Genomic DNA, 26,801 nt, shown 5'->3' with positions numbered 1-26,801 from the left:
TGTCAGGATAGATACAAAATATACTAATTCAGTGTCTCTGGACACATTGTCTCTGTCCATGTCTCTTCTGCCAAACACGATGTTGTGCTTCAGTGTCCCTGTTTCAGTGTCAAACTCAGCCTTAACTTTTTCACGTGAAGTTAATAGTTGAGAACTATTAAATAATTTAATTAATTTGACTAAACTTTTATTTAACGGCTCTCAATTTTCAATTTTATATGAAGTTGATTACACCTGAATTTTTATTATGTAAATATTAAATTTAATTAATTTATTTTTGTTAAAAAACCCAAACAAAAGTACTTTACTCTTATCCTCAACCCAAACATGGCGACATTCTTTCACCTCTCCAAGTCACTCTCTTCCCCGCTTCCTTTCTTCCGCATTCCTCCGCCGCTTCGCCGGAAACATAGGCCTTCCACGGTGGCCCCAGCTCGTGCGGGCCCCAGCTCAAGTAGCATCGCCTTTGCCATCGGCCTCCCTCTCTCTCTCCTCGCTGTCACCGTCCTCACCTCCCTTCGAATTGCCAATAAACTCGACCAACAATTTTTTGAGGAGGTAACCACCAATAATAATAATCATAATGATTAATGATAAAAGGATGTCATTTTAGTAACTCTAGGACTAAAAGAGTTTCAAGAAAAATCTGGAGATTCAAATGAAGAATGCATAAAATTTTGCGGATTAAATGATCAATTATGCTTATTTCCCCTCCTTCCTTCGGGATAATTTGAAGGTTAAGTTGTTAGAACAAGTTTATGAAGATTTTTGGTGCTGTCAAAACACTACTTTTGCTGCCCTAATTTGTTGTTGTGGTAATGCGATTTTGAACAAGGTCTTTCGGTCAAAACTGCAAGATTTCAGATTAGAATCTAAACTCTGGTCTTAATTTCCATGAGTTCATTGATCCTCTGCATGCAATTCTTAGTTTCTAATCAACTCTTAGCTATTATGCTTTATTGGAAGCTAACTATAATTGTCATAAAGAAATTGGTATTAGGCAATAAAGATGCTTCACCCTGTAATTTTGTTGGATTAGGAATTAGGTCAAATGTTAGGACTAAAACAGTATTTTATCCTTTTGTTTTCAAATACCAGATGGCAATGAATGAAGCTATCATGCAAGCTGATGAAGATGACGATGATGATTACGAAGATGAAGATTATGATGATGATGATAATGATGATGATGATGATGCAGAAACTCCTGTACAACAAGAACCTGCCCTTCCGCGTTCTCGCAACAGGCCTATAAGGGAAGCTTAGTTTTTCAACCCTTTGAATTACAATTTTTTCAGGTTGATCTTGTTGCAGTAGATAGATTATCAGACATCAGAATGAGGAGGGAAAGAGAAGAAGCGTCTTTCTTCAAGCTTTTGCTTTTTGTTTGTTGTTGCAATGATTATCTTAGTTTATGTATCTTGCCATGGTTTTCCTACTTGTAAAGTATTAATCATGTAAAATGTTTTTCTACAGATTTAGAGGTAAAATATTATTATTCAGAAGGCTTGATGAGAAAGAGGTGTGTGTATATATAGCCATATAGGTTTAATTCTACACGATAACATTAATAAAATAATTTGATCATTGCTTTTTTCTTGTGATAAGAGCAAATCCTTAGAAGGTTCCGAACAATAAGTATGTGCCTATACATATTCTTATATATGGTGAATTGGTGATCAAAGGCTAGTTTGGCCACTATCAATTTGTTAAAAAAGTTAAAATAATTTTTCTTAAAATTAATTTTTTAAAGTTAAACCAACAAAACAAAAACTAAGGATGCCATTTCATGGAGAGCTCAGAGCTGATTGTGTAATGCACCATTGTGGTGTGTTCTTAACTCCCCCAGGCACAAGTATTGGTAAAAGGAAATATGGAATGAGGGAACTAGTATGCAAGCATGCATGCTATAATTAAATTTTGGACCAACATCATTTATTTTTAAGGCACAAATATAATCAAATGTTAGCCGAATAAGCCTTCCCATAATCCTATTACCTCAAGATGTGTTAACTCTGAAAAACAGGTCATGACTTGCTCCAACTATAGACTGAGAAGGATAAATTCACCGAGGCATTGCTCAAAGATTCAGACGGCCTCCAGCTTAAAATGACATTCATCTGAGCAAACTGCTTTTAAAATGCTCCAAATCAAAGAAAAATTTAGGGCACTAGTGCTCCAAACCCTCTGAAATCGTTGAGATACAATACAAACAAAACAACAAAGTTCTAAAAACCGAACTGATAATCAAATCAGTAAAATTAGAATTTTAAAGATTCAACTAAAATTTAATCGAAATTTAACCAAATATAATAAAAAAATATATATCTTTTAATAGAAAAACTATTTTCTTTAAAAAAAATAAAATTGTTTGTGTTTTACTATTTTAAATATGCTAACCACTAAATAATCGGGCCGATTCACTTGATTTACTATTTCTTCCAATTTTCTACAGGTTCACTAATAACCGTTTTTTATCCTGAACCGGTTATCAATCTGATAACTGATAACCGATATTTGGTCAAACCAATTGATTCCCCCATGAAAAATAAAGTTTAACTAGTAATTGTACACAAAGACTGTGTAAAATTATTTTAAAATGTCAGCCAAGTAATTCAAGTATTTTGAATGACAAGTGCATAGAATGAGCCCAAAATTTGCCATACCATATATAGGGTACTGCTAGAAAAGCAAAAAATTATACATAGCAGTGAAATAGAGATTATGCATCAAGAATAAGACAATTCCCCCCAAATTGAGATGTAATTATTTCTCTTATCCTTGACATATATGATCCTTTACTGTTGTACAACTCAGCAACTCCAGCTTCCCACCAAAATCCAGAAGCAGTGCCATTCCAGTGCATCAAAATATTATAAGTGTAACAAAAAATGTGTTTCTCACAAAAAATACAAGGCACAGTATGTTCTAAAATCCCTAGTGATATGCAAAATTCCTCTTTTTACTATTTTCCCTCCTCCAGTATTGACCTGTTTGGCGATCATCTCTCTGAAACTGAGAGCCGTTATGATCAAAAGTTTGTTGATCATAGCCTTCCTTCCTTTGAAACCTCTGATTCCAGGGTGTCATACCTCCATTGTTTCGTCTAAATTGTGAATTACTTGTAACAAGAGAATTTTCCCATTGCTCCCATCCTTGCATATTTGCATTGTTGTTTCTACCAGGGTTTCCTTTGTTAACCAAATTATTTGAATGCTGTTGACACCATGAACTGTCTCTATCATCACACCATCTTGTGCTCCCTGGAGTTGTGTTCTGCTTACTAGATTTACAATTCCAAGGTTTGCCGCTGTTAAACAAATTATTTGACTTCTGTTGACACCACGAACTGTCCCTAACATTACCCCATCCTGTGCTCCCAGAAGTTGCATTCTGCTGACTCGATTTACAATTCCAAGTGTTGCTGCCGACAACCAAATTATCCGATTTCTGTTGACACCATGAATTATCCCTAACATTATCCCATCCTTTATCTTTCTGTGAAAGAAAGCCCTTACAGTCATTCCCCCAAGCAGAATATCCAGATTTCCAAACCTCAGAGTGAATGTTAGGGTCCCTTCTTTCGTTCCAACTTGAAGAATTAATGCAGCCACCTTCCCATGCATTGTTATTTAACCCTCCATTTCGTTGAGGAATGCTCCTCTCCCAAGGATTTTCGGTGTTATCCACATTTCCAGGATCATCAACATCATAATCCTCCTGGCTGTCTTGCACTCTATTTTCAAAAGCTCTGCTAGGAGAAGTATCACCAGCACAATCCCAAGCATTTTCATCATCCAGTGAAATTTTTGTTTGTTTGATTTTGTTAGAACTCTCTTTTTCGTCGCCAGGCACAGGAAAGTAAGTACTATCCACTTCCTTGATCAGTTTGGGATCAATGTACGGGTTCCAATCTATTTGATCAACGTACATATTAGGATCAGGCAGAGAAATATCGCTGGGGAGGTTGTTCATCCTTGCCCGGTAAAGGTTTTTGGCATTGTGGAATGCTTCTTCAGCAGCTGAATCATTCCAATTGAGCACATTACCATGACAGTTGATACTATACTTTGAATCAACTATCTTCTGCCATGGCACTGATCCTATCAAAGTGCAGTATTTCTTCTCCCATAAAGGTACACCGTCTTGCGAAAAGTCTAAAATGATCGAAAACAACATAATCAGTAGATGAACTATTTAAGTTACACTGGCAGAGTTATAATAAATATCATCATAGTAAATTCTTCCTCAGACGTAACATAATGCAGATAAAGAATCAATGCCCTCCATCATGTTAGTATGTCCAGCCAGTGAAAGTTAGCTCTGGAAAATCGCTGAAATAGACCATTAAATAATAGAGTTACTTAAGACCACTAAATTCAGTATCAATACTGAATTTAGAAGTCTTATCTAACTCTAGGCTACCTTGGAATCCACTGAATCAAACAACCTATGCAACATTCATGAAATGCAGCATCCAGTTTATTACAGAGTTTATTTTACTTTTTTATTTTTCCCTTTATGTTTGATGTAATTATAAGTTAGGCCACGTGCATTACGGCCCTTTCCTGGATCCTGTGTTAACGCAGGATGCTTCTGCACCGGGCTGTTCTTTTTTTTTTATGTTTGAAGGAAGAGGATATTTACAAAATAATTTAACAGAACAAAACTCAAAGGAATGCAACAGAAAGAAAAACGGAGTGAGCATATTCAGTGACATGTAAACAACAACATCCGAAATAGACAATAAAAAAACTAACTTATTTCCAATCAAATCTAACTTATTTAACTTCCAATTTCCGAAGCAACCTTTTGATGATTAAGAATCTGCCAGAACAAAACCCTATGCTCACAGTCACAGAATCTATGCAGAAATAGGGTGTATTAAGTTTCAAGGAAGAGTCTGAAGGGGAAAAATTTTGTCATTTTCACTAAATGTTATCACAATTGAGAATTCTTTAGTTATGAAAAGATTACAACAAGCAGAAGTGATTATCAGTAATAAAACAGTAATTTGAAAACGAAAATTTGACCCTAATTCCCTATAATACACTAAAATAAATCCTGCTGTTACCAGCGCAACAATTTTTTAAAATTAAAAACAAATAACATAAAAGAAGGAAAACAATTGAGACCAGAATATGAAGGTCGCACAAGAAAATTTAAAAAAAAAAAAAAGTGGTAAGGTAAGAGGTTACCAGGAAGCGGAGCATTGATGTCGTAGAAGACGGAGGGATGGAGCGGAGATCTTTGGCGGCGAAAGAACCTACGCGGGCGACGGTGATCCCATTTACCCATTTTTCTTATTTTTTGTTTTTTAATTTTCACTCAATGGGAATAGCTATCCGAAGTTGAAGAGATTTGCATCTGGATTTGATGTGGTGTTGGTAGTAGAGAGGTGTTTAGAAGTTGCAATGTTAAATTTTGAAGGGCAAGGAAAAGAAACAAACAAAGAAAGAAAGAATAGAAGGGGAAAGACAGGTTTGTTGGGGTTTTCTACTTTTCTTCTCCCAATTAAGTAACGCTGCAAAGTACTATAAAGTGACGAGTGTTTCGAAAGTCACTGCTTCTAATCTAACCACACCAGAAATTCAGGGTATTAGCATCATCGGACATCGGCTATCTTTTTTTTTTAAAGATATTTACTAAATTTTAATTAGGACCGCACACGAATAGGATCGAATCGGATCGGACATAACCTAAAATTCTGCATTGCACTCGGTAGATTGGGATCAGATACGATATTAGTCCCGATTCGATCCGATCCGATTAGATATTGGGTATATCCGCATAATTAAAAAAACTATTTTAAGATTTTGTTTGGTTGTTTTTACAAAAAATATTCAAAAAAATTATTTTTATCTGTTTAAGCCTATCTACTCCTAAGATATTATCAACAATAGTTTTCTTCAATAACAAAAATAAAAACAAAATAATAACTCAAGATTTAAGTTTAATTATTCTAAGTCGAAGTACAACATAAAAAATTAAAAACAAAATATCATAAAATTCATAAAATAACACACTAAAATTCATATCATATTAGAGTTTATTTTCTTAAATTATGTTATTTATATGTGATGTGCGGATATGCGAATTTACAGATCGGATCCGCGGATATCACTGCCGAATCCACAATCCGATCCTATCACAGTGCGGATCGATCCGATGACTCTGCAGATCGGATAATATCCACAAAATTCAAATATGATGTGAATAATTACTGTGGATATACGGATATGTGCAGTTCTAATTTTAATATGATAGCGTTATTAAATTTTATGATATTTTATAAAATGAAAAATATTAGAACCAAAATATTTTAGCCATAATCAGTTATAATTTTTAAAATTGAATTTATTTATATTATCATTATACATATTAAATTTTTATCACACTCACTTGTCACACAAATTATCACATAAATTTCATTCTTTCCGCATGTTAATCTTAATATATTCTTAATTATTAAGATGTAACATATCTAATATTAATGATATCTAATATAATTTAGTTTTTGTATATATTATTACTATAAAGACTAATCATAATAATATTCTTTAATTGATATTAATTTTAATTTATTTTTTTTATAACCACTTACCCTTTCACTGATTCACCTCACTCCATCCGTTCACAAAGAAAATACTTAACTTTGAGCTTTTATCACTGATGACATAACAAGGTACGGATGAAGCAATTAAAAGCTTGATATATCAATTAGCTGAAGAGGCAGAGAAATAGAATGAGGACGAGGATAAGAATGACCATGTCGATGATGATAATGAGTCGGCTGGCCAAGATGATGAAGACAGTTGGATAATCCAGCGTCTAGTGTAGGTAAAGTAATTTTTTAGATATAGTTATTTTGATAGAATACTGTCTGATAATTTTTTTGGTTTAATTAGTTGGATATTAAATTGGTTTAATTAGTTGGATATTAAATGTGTTGTATTTTGATAGGTACAATCACAAGTAAAAAAGAAAAAGACTATAATTTTAGAGCTGATCATCCACATCGGAGTGCTAATTGATTTATCTTGTCCGCTTTTAACAGGGTTGTAAAGAAGTGCAAAAAATTATACAAAAATATAAAGTAGACGATGAGAAAATAATGTGTTTATTTTTGTTAACTATTTTAGTTAGAATGTGTTTGTTGTTTGTTGGACGATATGTCGTTAACTATGTTAATTCACTTTATATCATTAACTATGTGAATTTACTTTATAATCCGACTAAGAACTACTTCGATTCAATATATAAAAATGCCAAAGTCATACAATAACATGACAAACAAAATGCAACAACAATAGTAGCTCTATTGGGTGGCCGGACTTGCACTTGCACCACTACATTGACGACATCTGCTATGGTTGTGTCCCTCGACCCCATATTGCTTACATCGCCTAAGACCATGCAACATCTGAGTGTTCATCTCATTCAAGAAACAGGTCATCCTTGGCCGACCTTTCGCTATCCATCTGAGGAACGGATTACCTATGAATCGAGGTCCATGATAAACAGGCCATGTTGTGGGATTCCCTAGTGGCCTAAACCTAGCTCTGTATACTGTTCGAACTTGGTCCATCTTGTAAACATCATGAACATACAGTTGTCAATCCAGCCACTAATTTGCACAACAAGCAAATACATGTCGACACGAAAGTCGGTCTACCTGAAATTCACCACAGTCACAATGTTATCGATGTAGGTCAACTGCATACTCCGCACCACTGGCATCTCACATATTTTGAATACTTCATTCTGCCTGTCAAAGCAACTAACCTGGATATTCTCCGATGTCCGCTAATTCACATGCAATTTGGAGGTCACAAGCTCAGAGAACACATGTCCAGCATTAATATGAGCCTCAGCCTCGGCTCTTTTTCGAATGAACAATTCATTAAGCCTGTAAAACATTGCCTTAACAAATGCAGTGACTAGGAGATTGCGCGTCCCTTTCAAGACCAAGTTGATGGATTCCACTAGATTGGTGGTCATATGACTCCATCGGTATCCACCATCAAATGCCAAAATATATTGTTCATGTGGGATCCGATTCAGCCAGTTGGTATAAGTCTCACCCCACTCGCGTAATAGCTGATAACGCATCTTATACTCGCGAACTGTCTTTGAATATCATGTGATAAAAAAAGGCCAACTATAAACAAAATTCATTATAATAGTAACTATAGCAATAACAAATTTTGTTTTATGCAAATTTATCGATGTTGACGATAAACTTCTGCAGGTACGGAGCCTTGAACTTTCTCAAGAAGTTGGACTCTATGTGCCTGATACAAAACATGTGGCTGGAAAGCTCTAGGAGGAGACCAAGCTCCGTTACTACAAGCAATAGCTGACCTGATGGATTCGTGCCGATCGGAGATAAGGCCCACACCATCACGTGTCACCACATGTTGTCGCAAGTTACTAAGAAAAAAGTGTCACGCCTCGGATGTCTTTCATTCCACTATCGCAAATTCAATAGGCACGATATTGTTATTGTCATTCTGTGAAACTGCAACTAACAAACAACCCTTATATTTTTCATATAAATGAGTCCCGTCTACCTGCATTACTGGCTTGCAATGTTTGAATGCTTTAATACAAGGATAATAACTCCAGAAGACTCGATGTAGTACATGGATACTAGGAACCAAGTCATCCCGCTGGTATGCAGCCATTGTTTTAAAATGAACGACTGCTGATGGCTCCTTGTGACACTTGGCCTCAAACCATATGGGCAAAGCTTCGTACAAAGCTTCCTAACCTCCAAAAATTGACTCTACTGCCTTTTGCTTTGTGATAACTTATGGTGTAATTAAACTTCAATTATACTTCCGCAATCACTGATTTCACCTTTATAGATGGGCTAACTTCTACTAACGGCTTTATTGCTTTTGCAATTGTGTTGGAATCTAGTTTTGAATGATCTTGAGAAATGGTGGCCCTAGTATAGGTGTGACTACCATTGTACCTTCTTATCTCCCAGCAGTACTTCTTTCACATTTTGTTAACTCTGATTAGTCAATCACAACATGTGCCATATTAAGTACATTTAGCATAGAATGTTATTGGTTCCGACTCATACACTTAATAATCTATACCTCTACGGATGGTATAATCTTTCATCACCTTAATCACTACCTCCCTGCTAGAACTGAATTCCATTTCCACGGTGAATTCACCATCCGTCATAACAGGAAGCTCTCTTGCAATCACACCACAAAATTTATATTTTGATAAATAATTATTAAATACGTGTCTTAATAATAAAAATCTATCTATGATTCATAAATCAAGTATAAATTATTCAAAAATTAATTAATTAATAAATTAAGTATAGCCATCAAATGTTATTTAATAACTTAGTAAAATTAAGTCATCAAATGCTATTTAATAATTAATAACTATACAAAACTACGAAATAATAAATTTCTCAACATACATAATACTTAATAAATAAACATTAAACAGGTAATTATATGCTATATTTTACCTATTTAAATAACTATTAAATATTTGTCTCAGAGGTCAAAATCTATGTATAAATCATAAATTATAATTATTACATACCTACATTTACATATTGAAGAAACTCTGGTGTATGCATGGCCTCCAAATCCAACGACCGCATGAAAGTCGACTCCTCAAACGGATGCTGGTTTGCTAGTGCATTTTCCATATCCGCCACATCTGCCTCCATAGTGTCGTCAACTTGATCAACGACCTCATAGTTACTTTCAAACTCTTCCTTGCTATCACTATTATAATCTTCCAATTCAATATCTCGGTCTGCTGCAGATTGTTTGAACTCAATATACAGCTCGATGAACGATATTCGGAACCGACTTTCAATATATACTGAAAATATTTCTTGCATGCTCGCTTCATCAGTTACATATTTGGTTTGAAATTGAACGAACCCACCAAACATAGATATAGGATATCTATACAAAATACACGACACTCTCCTAGATATTTGAGAATCCATCTTCTCACAAATTACATCTTTTAGTTCTTCAAATGACAGTGTGAATGGAATAATAATATCTAATGGATTTTCACATACAAATTTCACTCCTTCAGATGTTTGTAATAAAATCTGTCCATGATAATATACTTTTAACATAACTCTATCATCTATCATAATATACTCACATTGAACACTCTCAACTTTGGTATTTTTTTTTGAAACACCGGAGAGGAAGAAGAAGAGGAGAGGAGAGGAGTTTCAGAAGATCTAAAGATTGAGAGAAGAAGAAGATGAAGTGGAGAGTTCGGTTATGTTTGGGTATATATAAACATTGAAATCGAACTGTCCAACCGCCTTTTTATCATTTCAAATTTTTGGAGAACTTAAATCGAACCGTCCGATTAAAGTTCTATCAACGTAACAAATTTTGCATGCATGAAATCGGTGGATTCGATTTTCATACCCAGAATATTTTTATCGCAGACAAATTAGACGGTTTGATTTGTGTTCCTCTCTCTCCGTAAAGAAATCAGACTGTCCGATTTCTTTTTCTTCAGTTCACTGCCGTTACAATAGTATATAATCTCATAACATCCATAACACAGCGTTATAGGCATTTAAGTTTCATATCCAATAAAATTAGCCAATATAACACTTGGTATGGACTATTGTGTTTTTAGAAGCTAAGTTTTATTCACTTGATATGAGAATATAATTTTCCTGAAAATAATGTTACAAGGAATTATAAATCAAAACTTGAAATAAGTAATGTGTGTGTATCAGTTTTCAAATAGCGGTTATGGCGGCGCTATAACGGTATAGCGTGGCGGGTTTTCACCCTGCCACCATATACTGGGCGCCGCGTTGGGGTTGTAACGGGGGGTGCCATGGCGGCCGCAATTGCGGTGGCGTCATGGCAGAACGCGATTCGAATGGTGGAAATAACGGGGTTTTTTTGGATTTTCCAAAAAAATCTGAGGGTAGTTTGGGTAACTTAAGAAACCTAAGTCAGATCCCACTAACCACTAACCCTAATAATCAGCCCCTCATTCAAAAACTCCCTCCTCTGCCTCTTCTTTGAAAAAAAAACCTCTCTTCGTCTTTGTTCTCTCATCTCTACAACGCTGATTTCTGAGCCACGCCGCCACCCATCACTACCGCTCGTCGCGCCGCCCATCACCGCCGTTGCTGGTGGCACTGATCATCACTGCTGCTCATCACTTGCTCATCACTGCTACTTTGTACAACATGTTTCATCTTCTCGGGTCCTATTTTTTTCTTTTTTCTCTTCCCTGTTGCCCCTTCTTTATCAATAATCAGTGTTAAACTTCTCTTCTTCCAATTTTTTTCCCATTCAGAGTTCAGTTCACTATGTCCACTTCTAGACAAGCCCTTGATTATAATGCTCCTACCCCTACCTCTGTTGGTCCTACTGTTGGTACTGTCCCTGTTGGTTCCGCAGCTCCTATCCGTTCTATTAGAGTTGACCCAGGCTGAAAATATATTAGTACTGTAGAAGAAGGAAATACCAATGATACTGTATGTAATTTTTGTGGAAAAATTATGAAAGGAGGGCATCACGGCAGGAGGAGGCTTGCCCATCAGCCTACTTTGCCAAGACGCGGCAGGAGCGCTACGACCTAGCCCAAACCCACTTTAACTAAAGGCTTGGCCCGGTCTGAAGGAAGAAGAAAGTAGACCTTGTAGAGAAGCGGATAGGAGAGGTAGCCTATAGACTCAAGCGATCAGCCTTTCATTCCTTAGGGAAAACTCACCCCGTATGACTAAGGGGAATCTTTCTGTCTGGAAACCCGCATGTAGGGGAGAATGTACGAGAATGGACTCTGTTAGGGGTTATCTCTTTCCATCTTCAGTCAGTCATTTCTACCGGCCCTATGGGCAAAAGAGCACTTAATGACCAAGTCTGGAAACATTGCTGGATGTAAAATGGTCCCAAAAGATGTTATTGCTGAATTATGGGAGTATTACAATCAGAAAAAGAATCGAGAAAGACAAAGTGCCACACCGGAAAGCACCGAAGAACAGAGTGTCAATGCTAGAGAACTTGACATAGAGAGTTTAGGGTTCGGATTATCGGAGCAAGATGCTCAAGGGATTGATGAATCTCATAATTCAGCTCCCATGGCAATAGCTAGAGGGGGTGCAAGTAGTGCTAGAGGGGTGCAACTAGCATGAGAGGTCCAATGGACTTGTTTGTTAGAAGACCTGAAACTGCCATTGCAAGAAACAAAAGAGAGAAATTGAGGCAGCAGAACATCAAAGAAGCATGTAATAAGAAAGCAGTTCGTAGAGTTCATCGGTACATAGCACGGTGGTTCTACCAAGCTAGGATTCCATTGAACCCAGTAAAGTTGAAGAGTTTTCAAGAAATATTGTGGGCTGTTGGAATCTTTGGTCCCAATTTACCTGCTCCCAGTTATTATGCTCTAAGAGTTCCGTTGCTTAATGAGGAGTTGGAATACACCAAAGGATTGTTGAAGGGTTATAAAGAACAATGAAAAAAATATGGTTGCTCTATTATGTCAGATGCTTGGACGGATAAGAGGCAAATGAGCATTATTAATTTTCTTGTAAACTCTCCAACTGGGACAATGGCTTTGAAGTCTATTGATACTTCTGATTATGTGAAGACTGATGAGAAATTATTTGAGCTTCTTGATGATGTTGTGGAGAAAATTGGTGAGCACAACGTTGTTCAAGTTGTAACTGATAATGGGAGCAATTATGTTCTTGCCGGTAAGTTGCTGATGGAGAAAAGACCAAATTTATTTTGGACCCCTTGTGTTGCCCACTGTTTGGACTCGATGCTTGAGGATATTGGGAAGTTACCATTATTTCAAAAAATCATAAAAGGGCCATTTCTTTGGTTAGCTTCACTTATAGTCACTCTAGCATGTTAGCTATGTTGAGACACTTCACAAATGACAAGGAGTTGGTAAGGCATGCAGTCACCAGATTTGCCACGTCATTTCTCTCTTTGGAAAGGGTTTATGAGGAGAAAGGAAATATGAGAAAAATGTTCACTTCGGATGAATGGGCAAAGAATAAATTGTCAAAGGAGGCAAATGGGAGGGAGGCAACAAAGATTGTTAACATGCCCTCCTTTTGGAATCATGCCAAGTACACCCTTAAGATCATGGGTCTTCTTGTTCAGGTGCTTAGACTTTTTGATGGGGAGAAGAAGCCATCAATGAGATATATTTATGAAGCAATGGAGAAGGCAAAGGAATGCATCATGAAAACATTTCTTAATGATGAGAGCAAGTACAATGATGTTTTTAAAATTATTGACAACAGATGGAATTGCCAACTTCATCTCGTCCGTTGCATGTAGCTGGCCATTTTCTAAATTCTGACTTGTTTTATGACAACCCTCGGATTGAGCTGGATTTAGAAGTTACAAAAGGGTGATTTGAGTGTATCACTAGATTTGTGCCAAGTCAAGCTATGCAACAGAAGATATTGGAGGAGCAAGCATTATACAAGGCCGGCTATGGACTTTTTGGATCAGATTTTGAAAAATCTCAAAGGAAAAAGATTTTACCAGGTAAGATTGTTATAAATTTTACAAAACTTTATAAATTTAGTTCGATTAAAAGCTTAGACAAATTTATTTAAATTTTATAGCATTTTGGTGGCGGATATATGGGCATGAAGCTCCAAACATGCGAGACCTTGCTATCAAGATCTTGAGCTTGACTTGTAGAGTTTCAGAATGTGAGCACAATTGGAGTATATTTGAGCATATTCATACTAAGAAAAGAAATAGGCTTGATCATGAAAGGATGGAGAGTTTAGTCTTCATAAAGTATAGAGCTTGACTTGTAGTGCTTCGGCATGTGAGCGCAATTGGAGTATATTTGAGCATATTCATACTAAGAAAAGAAATAGGCTTGATCATGAAAGGATGGAGAGTTTGGTCTTTATAAAGTATAACCAACAACTCATCAAGAGTTACAACCTTAAAGATGAAGTTGACCCTATTGCACTTAATGACATTGATGAGTGTAATGAGTAGTTAGTGGGAGAAATTGGGTCTGCCACCTTTTGAGATGATGATAACGTGGATGATGATGTTGATTTAGTTTATCAAGATGACAACACTTTGAGTTGGAACCTTGTGTTTGAAGCAATGGGAGGACATGAGCCTACGACAAATACTAGAAAACAACAAAATAGAAAAAGAAAAGAGGTGGTGCAAAGGGTGGACTAAGTGGGTCTAAAGCTTCAAAAAAAGGAAAAAGAAAGGCAGTAATTGTGGAAGAGGAAGAAGAACTAGAATTTGAAAATGAAGAGGATTCTGAAAATGAAGAAGAATAAGAAGAGGAGATTCAATTCAATGATACCAAATCAGAGGATGATGAGAGCAGAGGGACACGATAATAATCGTGTTAATTTGGATGAATTTGATGAGAGCTAGAATATAGATGGTTTATAGTTTTTATGTTTTATGTCTTCTATTTTATGGCTTGCTTATGACTTTTGAGTTATGATTTGAACTTGATGTATGTTTATTTGTTAAATTTGCTACTATATTTGCTATATTAATTGGATGTTTTATTACTAGAAAGTTGCTTATATAGATAGATTTTATAGTTATTATATTTATAATTTTTTTGCATGTTTTTTTGTACATATATGTGTATTTTTTATATAATCTGTCATTTCTGCCATTTTTCGCAACGCCATTTGCTATAACTTTATGGCGAATTTTTGGCTCACCGCCATGAGTCGCCATCCGCAATAAAAAACTATGTTGTGTATATATATATATATATATAATAATTAGAATGATTTAACTAATTTAAGTTGGTCAAGTGATCAATTTATTCGTCAGTTTAAGTAAGAGTTGAAAGTTGAATTTAAATCATATTTTGTATATGCAGATTTCATTGGTCAGCGATGTAAATCCCGCTAAAATCGGTAAATAATTAGTTAATAAATTAAATTTTAATTAGGAAAATTAAATACACAAAACTGATATCAAAATAGGATAGAGCTCGTCAAAACGAGAATTTTGATATCAATTTCGATAATTTGGCCCAAAGTTGGACTGGAAGAACCGAACCGGTTGAACCGGAGCCCAAACCGGACCTGTGGGTCCAACCGGACCCAAACATTTAAACAAAACAGCAGCTCTCCTTCTTCCCCATTGCATGCAGCGAACACAAACAGAATTGGGGAAGGGAGGAGGAGCTCTCAACCCTCACAACCTTTGATCCACCATAACTCTTCCGTTCGGGCTCCGATCGCCACACCGTTCGCGACCACGCGCTCAGTGCGTCGAGCTCTATCTTTCTATCCGAACAATTTCACTTGTAAGCCTCCTATTAGGTTCAGAACCTCTACCCTTCTTTTTTTGGTAAACTTGAAAACCTATAGTGAATCTTGTCCAATTTTTGTGTTCTAGGTTCAAGTTAGCTTCCGGAACTTGTGGGCTCAAGCTATTGAGCATATGGGTATAGTAAGAATACCCTAACCCTAGCTCAATCTTGTTTTGGTAATGGAGAACTGAATTGGAACATATATATATGTATTAGGTGTAGGTTAAGTGGGTGTTTATGCATTGGAATTGAATTGGGATTACTTGGAGATTTGTTGGTGACCAAGGCTTGTTTTGGGGCTGTTTGATTGAGCTTGGAGGGGCTGTAAATTTGAGTTGTGAGGCTGCCTTGGGTGAACTAAGTGATCGGCCAAGGTATGGTTTAAGTTTCGCACGTTTAATATTTACGGTGTCGTGAAAATTTAGGTTAGAGGAACCATAGGATAAGTTGAATTGATTATTGCATTTAATGATTAGTCTTATGTAACACCCTATCACATTAAGCTTTACACTTAAGTCGTAAAACAGATGTGGTGTGTTATTACGACCTCTAAAATAAAATGAGTATATATAATAGCAGGAGAATTATAATATGTTAGGAGTTTTGAAGAAAAGAGGAAACAAAAAAAATCGCAAAATAAAAGCACAACGCTCAAGGAACGAGTTAACCTGCGTGCTAAGGAAACCATAAATATTAAACATGTGATAACAGAAGTAGGAATAGAGTGCCAAAGATATAAAATAACAAGCTTCTAACTCAGCCTGCGAAGTCAAGACTGGCTGGAGAATATTTACATATATATACATACATATCCGAAACCCAAAAGTACATATACACAATACTGCCTCTCCATAAACCTCTAGGAGGATCAAAAGGACCAGTTATGTGGAGAGAAAACCAAGTACATATATACACATCATAGCATAATAAAATAATCCTGTAACCACTCCGCTTCAAGGGTCCAGACGCCTAACGAGATGCCTCTCGACCTGCATCTGAAAAATAACAACATAGTATGGAATGAGAACCGGAGGTTCTCAGTATGGTAAAGGTGCCACACACATAATATATAAGGTCCTGGGAATGCCAGAGGCAATCCTAGAACGCCGACACTCAGATTATAAAGCTTAAAGTATTAAACAGAAGCCATAAAAGGTGGTTTACTAAGGATATTTAAACCTAACTTAACTTAACCTTAAATCTAAATCTCATTCTGCCATTCCTCCATATCTCCAACTCCATCATGCATTTTCACAGACAATTAAACAAACAAAGGCAAGCACAAGAAGGTTACGGGTACTGCAGGTAACAAATATACATTTAACATGGCAAGTACATTTAGGCACACCCAGTTAATACACACGCAAGTAATTCGAGTAATATGCATATGATGCATGCCTGTCCTATGGCTGATGAGGCTCATCTGTCGGTTATCTAGCCAACCCGACAAGTATGAATTATACTTAGACGGTCCCCCGACGTGCATCCCCATGAGTCTCTGCATAGCTTTATCTCAAATAATCAATATTTCTCAATGGGAGTAACATTCCCGGAAATTTATATAGTGCCCGGTCACACTTACGTCGTAAGGTCAACAGAGTATCGAGTTTTCTACCTGGTACACGTGGTGGCAAGCCACGACACTTTATCCAGGAAATCTCGTATCTCAGATCATTCAAATTCATAAGCCATGTAAACAATTCAATTATAATTCATCAACATCCACATCATTCTCAATTGCATTTCATTCATCATCATACATTAAATATATTCAATCCTTATCCTTCATTATCACACCTCCCATTCCATCCATCAATAGTTCCAATTCAAAACATAATTCATTCTTTTCTAAGAATCAAACTTCAAACTTATAACATACTCATTTTCTTAATAACTCAAAATCAAACCATATAACCTTTAAATCTAAATCTCTTTTAAATAATTTGCTTTGGTCGTTACGTGGAAATCGGCCAAGGTATGGTTTAGGTTTCTTGCATTTAATATATAATGTTCTGTGAAAACTTAGGCTAGATGACCATAGGATAAGTTGGAATGCAGGTGTATGTTTAATGTTTAGTAATTTGTCGATGAATATATTTGGTTGAAGTTTATTGGATAATTAGTTATTAATTTTGGATGGTGAATGTTGTTATGTTAATTTGGAGAGAATTATGGTTGAATATTATAGTTGATGAACGTGGTTGGTTTGGTGCTTGTTGATTAACTAATAATTTGGTGAATTATTGATTTAAGGTATTTTGTGTTAGAAGTCTAGAATTAGTGAACTATGATCCTTAGTTGAATTTTGGTTGTTGGACAAATCTTTAAATAGAATTCACATCCACAACAAATTAATTAGTTTTTAGTTTATCAAATTAAAAAATATAAAAAGATTAAAATGATTTAAAATAAATACCCACTACTTAAAAATAGAGAAGGCAAGAGAAAAAAAAGAATAAAAGAAACGTGAATGAAATATATAAAATACACAGAAGGAATTATTCCATCACAAATATATATTCAATTGTGTTGGAATAATATTTTGTTCATGCAAAAAACTAAATAAATTATATAAAAAGCATCGCACTCAACAAAGTATTTTTTCAAAGTGTTAAACATGTGCAATAAATACTCAAGTTATTAGACAATGTCAAATTTGTATTAGAACATGTGTCACAATATAGAATTTCTTAGTAATTTATCTTTAATTATGTGACTAGATTTTTTACTTTTCCTTCACTCAAATAGTTAAACCTTTGTTTACATAGATGTACTTAGATTTAGAAAAGTGTCTTGGTTCATTGTATTAAAATTAGGTATTATTTAAGGTAATTAATTAAAGAGAAAGCAGCAGCAAAAGAAGAAGAAGATGGTTGAATCAGTAAGCATTACTGCAAATGAGGATATTCTTGTAGATGATGATGGCAAACCTAAAAGAACCGGTATAATTTTCTTTAATTTTTTCACTCATCATTATCTTAACGTTTTGTCACTTTCTTTCTTCACAGAGTGTGACAGTTATATTGTAGTTTTTGTTTCTTCTTGTTCTGGCACTTTTATTTATTAGATCTCTGCTTAAATAATAATAATAATAATGGGGCATTATCACTTACTTTCATTTAGTGAAGAATGAAATTAGATAAAACTTAAAAATTATAACTAATAATTTTTTTTTCTATTGTGAAAAGAGTGATGTTTCACTTTTCATTGATAAATACTTTTCATTGTAACAACATTTTCCTATTTCCTGTTGATTTATTGAAAAAGGAATGAAATTGATTAACATAATAGTGACCATCTTAGCATTTTTACAATGCCTTCTTATACTAAAGGAAATACATTAACACTTTATTAATGCGGTTGTAATTAAGCACTAATCCATGTTTCACATGGATGAGTTTGACATGAAATGCTGAAAGTTTTATAAAAATATTAAGATTTTTATAATTAATGCACTATTGTCTTTATCTTTTGTTTGACTACCAAGTTATGAATTGATATGTTCACAATTAACTCAAAGCTTGAAAAGACATGGCGACACATGTTTGGAAGAAAAAAAATTATGATCATGCAAAACTAGAACTCCCTATATATGATATGAAATAGGTTTGTGATACTAAAAATAACTAGATAGAATTAATTTGGGTTGGTTTAGTGATTAATTTACTAATTCACTTAAATAAATGTTAAAAATTTGAATTTCATATTGTATCTGAAACAATCTATTAGCTAGCAGTAAATTATTAAACAGATTTTCGATTTGTAATTAATTTTTAACCAAAAATATCGTAAATGACAAAAAAAGGCTGAATTGATAGTAATAAATAGTATAATATTCTCATATATAGTATATGAGGCCATTAGTGTTCTTGGAACATGTTTAGATGTGCAATGCAACTTATTTTATCAATAACTTGTTGAGATTTATAGAATTTTAAAGATTTTATATCCAGTTAAATACATTTGATATATATATGTTTTGCAACAAAATTATGACATGAAAATGTTTTATTGTTGAGATCTAAATGGAGTGTTAATCACTATCTTTTATATTTTTTTAAATTAAAAATGTTATTTGTACATTAAAATTAATTACAACAATCAGCTACTAATATATTTATGTATAAATATATGTGTGATTTAATTTATTTTTAATATATATATATGTATTTTAATATATTTTTATACTAGTGATTGGTTTTAATAACTAATTTTAGTATATATATAACATAATCGGTTTCAAATAGAGGGACTTAGCATGAGTAATGAGTAAGATGATTATCTCTATATGACTCTATCAATGATGTTTTCCATCAATAATAAATGTATCTTTCTATTAGCTTTGTTTTACTCCCTGAATCCCTCTAGTGTTGTTGTATGTTTATTTATGGTATTTTGTTTCTTGTATGTAGTAATTCAATGGATGTAGTTTTTTTCTTTTTGTACTCTCTTCTCTTATCTTTGAAGGTTGAGAGTTTCATTAATTATTGGAAAACAAAAGGAGGCAATGGTGTACTCCATTATTACACAATGATCAAAGTTATTGTCTATTTATTTGTTTTTCTTTAATTCTTTATTTTCTATGAAATTAACTAGGAGTTGTATTTTGATTTAATTCTCTCTTTTCCCCTTTCATGAGTCTCACAAAGAGCCCAAATATGGGTAATGGAAACAAATTTAAAGCACCTTAAAAACAACAAAAAAATAGAAATAGGTTCAAAACTAACACTACCCTTGGTTTTCCATAAAGTTCAAACCCTCGAAACTCAAAGAATTAAAACATATATATACACAAGTGAAAATTCAGATACAGTTAACTTTATGTGAAGTTGTAATTGAGAATCGTTAAATAATAATTTAATCAAACCTGTCAAATTATTTAACGATTTTTAGCTATCAACTTGTTAACTGTATTTTAATTTTTACCATATACAATAATAAGAATTCACCTACTTTGGATTAATATATATAGTAACTAGGGGGTCAAAGACAACAATAATTTTTTTACTTTTTGTTTGAATTTATTAATTACTAGTAGAATAAATGTATAATATTAGATATAATAAATATAAAATTATAAATATTATATATTAAATTAGATAAGATAACTTTAAATTATTGTCTCACTAGCATTACTCAAATATATTTTTATGCATGCAGGGACAGTTTGGACTGCAACTGCACATATAATAACAGCAGTAATTGGTGCTGGAGTTTTGTCATTACCATGGGCCATGGCTCAATTAGGATGGATAATTGGCATATTATCTTTCTTAATTTGTTCTTCTGTTATTCTCTATACCTCCAATCTTTTAACTGATTGTTATAGATCACCAGACTCAGTTACTGGACAAAGAAATTCCACTTATATGGAGGCTGTAAAAGCTAACTTAGGTAACTAAATTATAAATTATTTGATTTTTCATTATAACACTACATGTAACTTTATTTCACTTTTATTTTAATTTCAATTATTTTTACCAATTTTTTAGGTGGTAGAATGCACTTGATATGTGGAATAGTCCAATATACCAACCTTACTGGAGCTGCTATTGGATACACAATAACTACATCCATAAGTATAGTGTAAGTTTTTTTTATTTTATTTTATTACATTATTTCCAATTACACCATAATTTGTATTTGTATAGCGCACTAGCAAATAAATAAATAAGATTTAGTTAAATTAAGAAAAAAAATCATTTAGAGTAATATTATATGACCACCAACAAAATTTATCATTTTAAATCAATACTTAACCAATATTATACATAATTTTCAAAATATACGATATTATATAAATCTTAAATTTTAAATTCTAATAGTTTAAAAATAAAGTGCTAGCTCAAAATATTGACTAATATTGATAAAAAGTGATTGTTTCTAATATTTCTCATAAAAAGATAATAATCGTATAATTTTATTCTAAAAATTTAATTTTAATACACTATGAATATAAAATAGTTTTACACAGTCGTTCAATGATGTGACACCACATTAGCATAAAAATTATCATTTATATTAATCGTGTGAATAGTCATTTAAAAAATTGATGTAATTAGATGATTATGTAAAATATTTTAATTATAAGTGTATTAAAATTAGACTCTAATTCTAAAACTTTTAAACTTTAGTTATCATGATTTGCATTATTTTAACCAAACTTGTTTTAAAATGTGGAATACTACTACAGGGCAATACGAAAGATCAACTGCTTCCATAAAAAAGGAGTTGGATCTGATGAATGTCGTTTTTCAAATAATCCATACATGATTGGTTTAGGAATTGTTGAAATCTTTCTGTCCCAAATTCCACATTTCCACAAGATATCTTGGCTCTCAATCATAGCATCAATCATGTCTTTTGGATATGCATTTATTGGCATAGGACTTTCACTTGCTACAATAATACAAGGTATATTTTCCTATTTCTTATTCATATTTTACATGTGTTTGAAACATACTTTAATTTTATCCATATTTTCATACGTGATATCTATGAAATGTTCTCAAATAGTAAAAGTAATACATTAAATTCAGTCTTATAAATTTATTTTCAATAAATACTCAAATTAATTCATAAAAAATTTAAGATTGAACATTTTAGTCTTTAAAGATTTTTTATTTTTTAAAAGTCTTCGAGAGTTGTTTTTGTTAGATGAATTAGTCCTTTAATCATCTTTAATTAAATTTTTAATATATATATTTGATAAATAAATTTTAATAAATATTACAATAAAAAAATTATGTTCCAAAAATATTACTCTGAAACAAATTATTCCCACTTTAAAATAATGAGAGAACCAATTTATCTGATAAAATTAATTTTTTAAAAATTTTAAAGAATAAAAATTTATTATAAACTAAAATATCTGATATGAAATTTTTTAACAACCAATTTGAGAGTTTATTCGTTTATTTTTCTCTCTCCAAATTGCTTCTATTAGTGTTTACAAAAATGTATAATAGAAATGTTGTATTAAAACAGGAAAAGGAAGAAGCACTTATTTAATTGCAAGCAAGGGACAATTTACCCCAGACAAAATTTGGAATATGCTCGTTGCATTGGGAAATATTACCGTTGCAAGTAGCTATAGTCAAATTGCAATAGATATCCAGGTATGAATAAATTGAAGCATATACCTTGTTTCAAATTTATAATTACACTTCATTTCAAATTTAATAGTTGTGAAATAAACATCAATTCGGACATTTTTTTTTAATTCATTAAAAATCAACTTGTATCACTAGAATTTTCATGAAGAGTTTTTGAAGTCAAAATGGTCAAAGAAGAAGCAAAGTTTTAGTTGAATACAATAATCATCAATTTGCTAGATATTGCTAGAAGCTAACATATTGGAAGCTTGAAGATTTTTGAAGAACATTCAAGAGAATAGTACAATTACAACATTCTACAACATTGAAGAAATTCAAAATCAAATTGAATTGAAATTGAAGACCAAGTAACCTAAATTAGAAGATTATAGAAACTATATAAATATAAGTTGAAGGAAGATTCATGAAGACAACTCATAGCATGGTAGTCATTACAAAATTGATTTGTGATTCATAAATTATTATTTTAGTAGGAAGCATTGCCTATATAAAGGCACATATGCCTTGTGTATTGTACGTGTGTTCCATAAATAAAATTGAATATGTTTTGAAATATTAGAAATTCTCTCCTTAGTATTATGAGCGTTAGTGAGTTTGAAAGATGAAAAATATGATAGCGTCATTTATATGAGTGAGTGATCCTAGGGTCAATATAGTGTGGGTATTATACTTACATTTGGTATCAGAGCTGGTTAATCCAGCATTTGGTGTTTGAGAGTTTGTGAGGTGTGAGAGAGTTCTCACATAGTTGTATTTTCATAGAGTCAGTATGGCAAACACTTTCAATATTGTGTGGTCCGATCCCAAGTTAGATGGAAAACTTGATTATAGTTATTGGGAGACTTTGATGTCTACCCATTTGAAGGCGCAGAACCTATGGAACTTCATTGAACCGAGTTTGCAAGAAGGAGCAGATGCTGCCCAACAAAGGAGAAATCAATTGGCGCTATCTCAAATTCATCAAGGAGTAGATTATACGGTGTTTGGCAAAATAGCAAATGCCAAAAGTGCAAAAGAAGCATGGAACACGTTGAAGCTGTCATACAAAGGCGTAGATAAAGCTCAGAAAGCAAAGCTACAGTCTTTGAGAAGAGAATATGAAAGGTACGAGATGTCTAGCTCAAAAACTGTTGAGCAATATTTTACTCGTGTTACAGACCTTGTCAATAAGATGAGAGTCTATGGAGAAGATATGCCCGATAGCAAAGTAGTGGAGAAAATTCTTCGCACCATGCCGATGAAGTATGACCATGTGGTGACTACGATACTGGAGTCCCATGATATGAGTACCATGACGATTGTAGAGTTGCAAGGAACCATGGAAAGCCACATCAGTAGAATACTGGAGAAATCGGAAAAATCAATCGAAGAAGCCCTGAAAAGCCGAGTGAATTTCAACAACGTTGCAGAATCAAGCCGTACACAAGAAGGACGAGGTCGTGGTTTTAATTTGCAAAGTAGAGGAAGAGGAAGTTTCAGAGGTAGAGGTCGTGGCAATTACAACCAAGGAAGGTACAATAATTTTACAGCACCTAATCAAGGAAGAGGTGGAACGAATTTCAGGTCTGTCAATCGAGGAAGAGGTTGAGGTAATTTTTATCAAGAAAAAACCAATTTCAATTGCTTTCATTGTGGAAAGTATGGACACAAAGCAGCAGATTGCATATTCAAAGTGATGAATAATAATCAAGCACACGTTACAAAAAATCAGCATCAAAATACTGATGACAATCCGGGTACTCAGACTTTATTTTTTACAAGTAATTCATGTGCTGAAGATGAAAATATATGGTACTTGGATAATGCTTGCAGTAATCATATGTTTGGTAGAAATGAGTTATTTTCTTCATTAGATGATTCAATTAAACTATTATTAAAGTTTGGTAATAGTACAAAGATCCCTATTGAAGGAAAAGGGAACATACCAGTTAGATTGAAAGATGGTTCTCTGAGTTATATTTCTGATGTTTTTTATGCTCCTGAACTTGATTACAATTTACTGAGTATGGGACAATTATCTGAGAAGGGATATAAGATGATAACTTATCATGGATATTGCACTGTATTTGACAACAACAGAAGGTTCATAGATAAAGCAAAGATGACTTCAAATAGAATGTTTTCATTAAAAATTCAACATGTTAATCCCTCTTGCATGAGTTCTGTGATACTTGATGATAATTGGTTGTGGCATATGCGGTTTGGACATTTTCATTTTTCTGGCCTAAACTACCTGTCAAGAAAAGGACTTGTTTCTGGCCTACCACGGATTCATATTCCCAATTGTGTTTGTGAGATTTGTCAACTGGGAAAGAAGCACAGAGATCCATTCCCTACAGGAAAGTCATGGAGAGCTAGAAGATTACTTGAAATTGTGCATTCAGATCTCTGTTCTGTAGAAGTTTCAAGTAATGGTGGTAGCAGGTACTTTATCACTTTTATTGATGATTTTAGTAGATATACATGGGTATACTTTCTGAAGCAGAAATCAGAAGCATGTGATGTCTTTAAGACATTCAAGGCATTTGTCGAAAAACAAAGTGGCTATAAAATTAAAATTCTCAAACAGACAGAGGAACAGAATATCTTGCGTGTTCAGAATACTTTAAGCAACACGGAATTCAACACCAACTAACAACTAGATACACTTCTCAACAAAATGGAGTTGCTAAAAGAAAGAATAGAACTATCATGGATATGGTCAGATGCATGCTCAAGTCAAAACAAATGCCTAAAGAGTTTTGGGCATAAGCAGTTGCAACAGCAGTTCATATTTTAAATAGATGTCCAACAAAGAGTGTTCGTGATAAAACACCAGAGGAAGCTTGGAGTGGAAAGCGGCCTTCCATTCATCATTTCAGAGTCTTTGGGTGTATTGCTTATGCCCACGTACCAGATCAATTAAGGAAGGAGTTAGATGACAAAGGCGAGAAGTGTATGTTGAGCAACCTGCAGGATATGAAGTTTTTGGAAAAGAAAATAAAGTTTACAAATTGAAGAAAGCTTTGTACGGGTTAAAGCAAGCACCAAGAGCGTGGTACAAGAAGATTGATTCTTATTTTACTCAAAATGCTTTCAAAAGATGTCCATTTGAACATACTCTTTATATCAAGTTCGTTGAACCTGGAGATATCTTGATCGTGTCTTTATGTTGATGATTTAATCTTTACTGGCAACAATTTGAAGATAATTACAGAATTCAGGGAGGCTATGATAAAGCACTTTGAAATGACAGATATGGGTTTGATGTCTTACTTTCTTGGCATTGAAGTGGTTCAAAGAGATGATGGTATTTTCATTTCTCAGAAGAAATATGCAAATGATATTTTGAAGAAATTTCAAATGGAACATTCAAAGCCAGTTTCTACTCCAGTCGAAGAGAAGTTCAAATTGCTGAGAGAAGATAAAGGAGGAGCAGTAAATCATACATATTACAAAAGCTTGATTGGAAGTCTAAGGTACTTAACTGCGACTAGACCAGATATTGTGTTTGGAGTTGGTTTGCTTAGCAGATTTATGGAGGAGCCTTGTACCAACCATTTGCAAGCGGCAAAGAGAATTCTTCGATATATCAAAGGTACTTTAAATGATGGAATTTATTATGAGAATACTAATGAAGTAAACCTTGTTGGCTACACTGATAGTGATTGGGCCGGAGATATAGAAACAAGAAAAAGTACTTCAGGGTTTGTATTTCATCTTGGTTTTGGTGCAATTTCATGGTCGTCAAAGAAACAACCAGTAGTAGCACTATCTACAGCAGAAGTAGAATATATAGCAGCAGCAAGTTGTGCAACACAAGTAGTTTCGCTAAGAAGAATTCTTGAGGAATTGAACGAGAAACAAAATACTCCAACAACAATATTTTGCGATAACAAGTCAGCTATTGCACTTTGCAAAAATCCAGTATTCATGGAAGATCGAAGCATATTGATATTCGATTTCACAAAATCAGAGAGTTGGTGAATGAAAAAGAAGTTGTGATCGAGTACTGTCCAACAGAAGAACAAGTTCCAGATATCTTTACAAAGCCATTGAAGATAGAGTTATTTTACAAATTGAAGAAGATGCTTGGAATGATTAATTCTGCAAGCTGGATTTAAGGGAGGCAATGTTAATTCATTATAAATCAACTTGCATCACTAGAATTTTCATGAAGAGCTTTTGAAGTCAAAATGGTCAAAGAAGAAGCAAAGTTTTAGTTGAATACAATAATCATCAATTTGCTAGATATTGCTAGAAGCTAACATATTGGAAGCTTGAAGATTTTTGAAGAACATTCAAGAGAATAGTACAATTACAACATTCTACAACATTGAAGAAATTCAAAATCAAATTGAATTGAAATTGAAGACCAAGCAA

The 26,801-nt window shown here is 33.7% G+C and overlaps 5 protein-coding genes across 5 annotated transcripts; 4 read left to right on the top strand and 1 right to left on the bottom strand.

Moving 5' to 3' along the window:
* Positions 1-247: 247 nt before the first annotated feature.
* Positions 248-1,607, top strand: LOC112755562 (uncharacterized). Its single transcript, XM_025803734.2, has 2 exons — positions 248-558; positions 1,099-1,607. Exons 1-2 carry the CDS (start codon positions 328-330, stop codon positions 1,264-1,266), a joined length of 399 nt encoding a protein of 132 aa, XP_025659519.1. The 5' UTR covers positions 248-327; the 3' UTR covers positions 1,267-1,607.
* A 1,038-nt stretch (positions 1,608-2,645) lies between these two features.
* LOC112755561 (uncharacterized) lies at positions 2,646-5,602 on the bottom strand. Its single transcript, XM_025803733.3, has 2 exons — positions 5,199-5,602; positions 2,646-4,157 (listed from the first exon to the last, which is right to left on the bottom strand). The coding sequence occupies exons 1-2, from the start codon at positions 5,296-5,298 to the stop codon at positions 2,938-2,940; spliced, it is 1,320 nt and encodes a 439-aa protein (XP_025659518.1). The 5' UTR covers positions 5,299-5,602; the 3' UTR covers positions 2,646-2,937.
* A 6,989-nt stretch (positions 5,603-12,591) lies between these two features.
* On the top strand, positions 12,592-13,821 carry LOC112757759 (uncharacterized). The gene is made up of 4 exons (XM_025806317.1): positions 12,592-12,736; positions 12,901-13,264; positions 13,429-13,547; positions 13,628-13,821. Exons 1-4 carry the CDS (start codon positions 12,592-12,594, stop codon positions 13,819-13,821), a joined length of 822 nt encoding a protein of 273 aa, XP_025662102.1.
* A 9,387-nt stretch (positions 13,822-23,208) lies between these two features.
* On the top strand, positions 23,209-24,027 carry LOC140173755 (uncharacterized). The gene has a single exon (XM_072198328.1). It carries the CDS (start codon positions 23,209-23,211, stop codon positions 24,025-24,027), a length of 819 nt encoding a protein of 272 aa, XP_072054429.1.
* A 231-nt stretch (positions 24,028-24,258) lies between these two features.
* LOC140173754 (uncharacterized) lies at positions 24,259-26,405 on the top strand. Its single transcript, XM_072198327.1, has 3 exons — positions 24,259-24,863; positions 25,223-25,328; positions 25,626-26,405. Exons 1-3 carry the CDS (start codon positions 24,259-24,261, stop codon positions 26,403-26,405), a joined length of 1,491 nt encoding a protein of 496 aa, XP_072054428.1.
* Positions 26,406-26,801: the final 396 nt, after the last annotated feature.

Source organism: Arachis hypogaea, chromosome 6, assembly GCF_003086295.3.
Source record: "Arachis hypogaea cultivar Tifrunner chromosome 6, arahy.Tifrunner.gnm2.J5K5, whole genome shotgun sequence".
In the NCBI taxonomy this organism is placed as follows: Eukaryota; Viridiplantae; Streptophyta; class Magnoliopsida; order Fabales; family Fabaceae; genus Arachis; species Arachis hypogaea.
The sequence above is the reverse complement of the archived record's forward strand: the minus strand, read 5'-3'. Positions and strand labels throughout refer to the sequence as shown.

Coding starts and splice junctions, on each gene's coding strand:
- LOC112755561 (XM_025803733.3), bottom strand. CDS start 5,298: ATGGGTAAATGGGATCACCGTCGCCCGCGTAGGTTCTTTCGCCGCCAA. Junction 4,158..5,198: donor CATCAATGCTCCGCTTCCTG/GTAACCTCTTAC, acceptor CGATCATTTTAG/ACTTTTCGCAAGACGGTGTA.
- LOC140173755 (XM_072198328.1), top strand. CDS start 23,209: ATGGCAAACACTTTCAATATTGTGTGGTCCGATCCCAAGTTAGATGGA.
- LOC112757759 (XM_025806317.1), top strand. CDS start 12,592: ATGGCTTTGAAGTCTATTGATACTTCTGATTATGTGAAGACTGATGAG. Junction 13,265..13,428: donor TTTCTTAATGATGAGAGCAA/GTACAATGATGT, acceptor GTGTATCACTAG/ATTTGTGCCAAGTCAAGCTA. Junction 13,548..13,627: donor AAGGAAAAAGATTTTACCAG/GTAAGATTGTTA, acceptor TAAATTTTATAG/CATTTTGGTGGCGGATATAT.
- LOC140173754 (XM_072198327.1), top strand. CDS start 24,259: ATGTTTGGTAGAAATGAGTTATTTTCTTCATTAGATGATTCAATTAAA. Junction 24,864..25,222: donor TCAAGTAATGGTGGTAGCAG/GTACTTTATCAC, acceptor TATTTTAAATAG/ATGTCCAACAAAGAGTGTTC. Junction 25,329..25,625: donor GGTGTATTGCTTATGCCCAC/GTACCAGATCAA, acceptor AACAATTTGAAG/ATAATTACAGAATTCAGGGA.
- LOC112755562 (XM_025803734.2), top strand. CDS start 328: ATGGCGACATTCTTTCACCTCTCCAAGTCACTCTCTTCCCCGCTTCCT. Junction 559..1,098: donor ACCAACAATTTTTTGAGGAG/GTAACCACCAAT, acceptor TTCAAATACCAG/ATGGCAATGAATGAAGCTAT.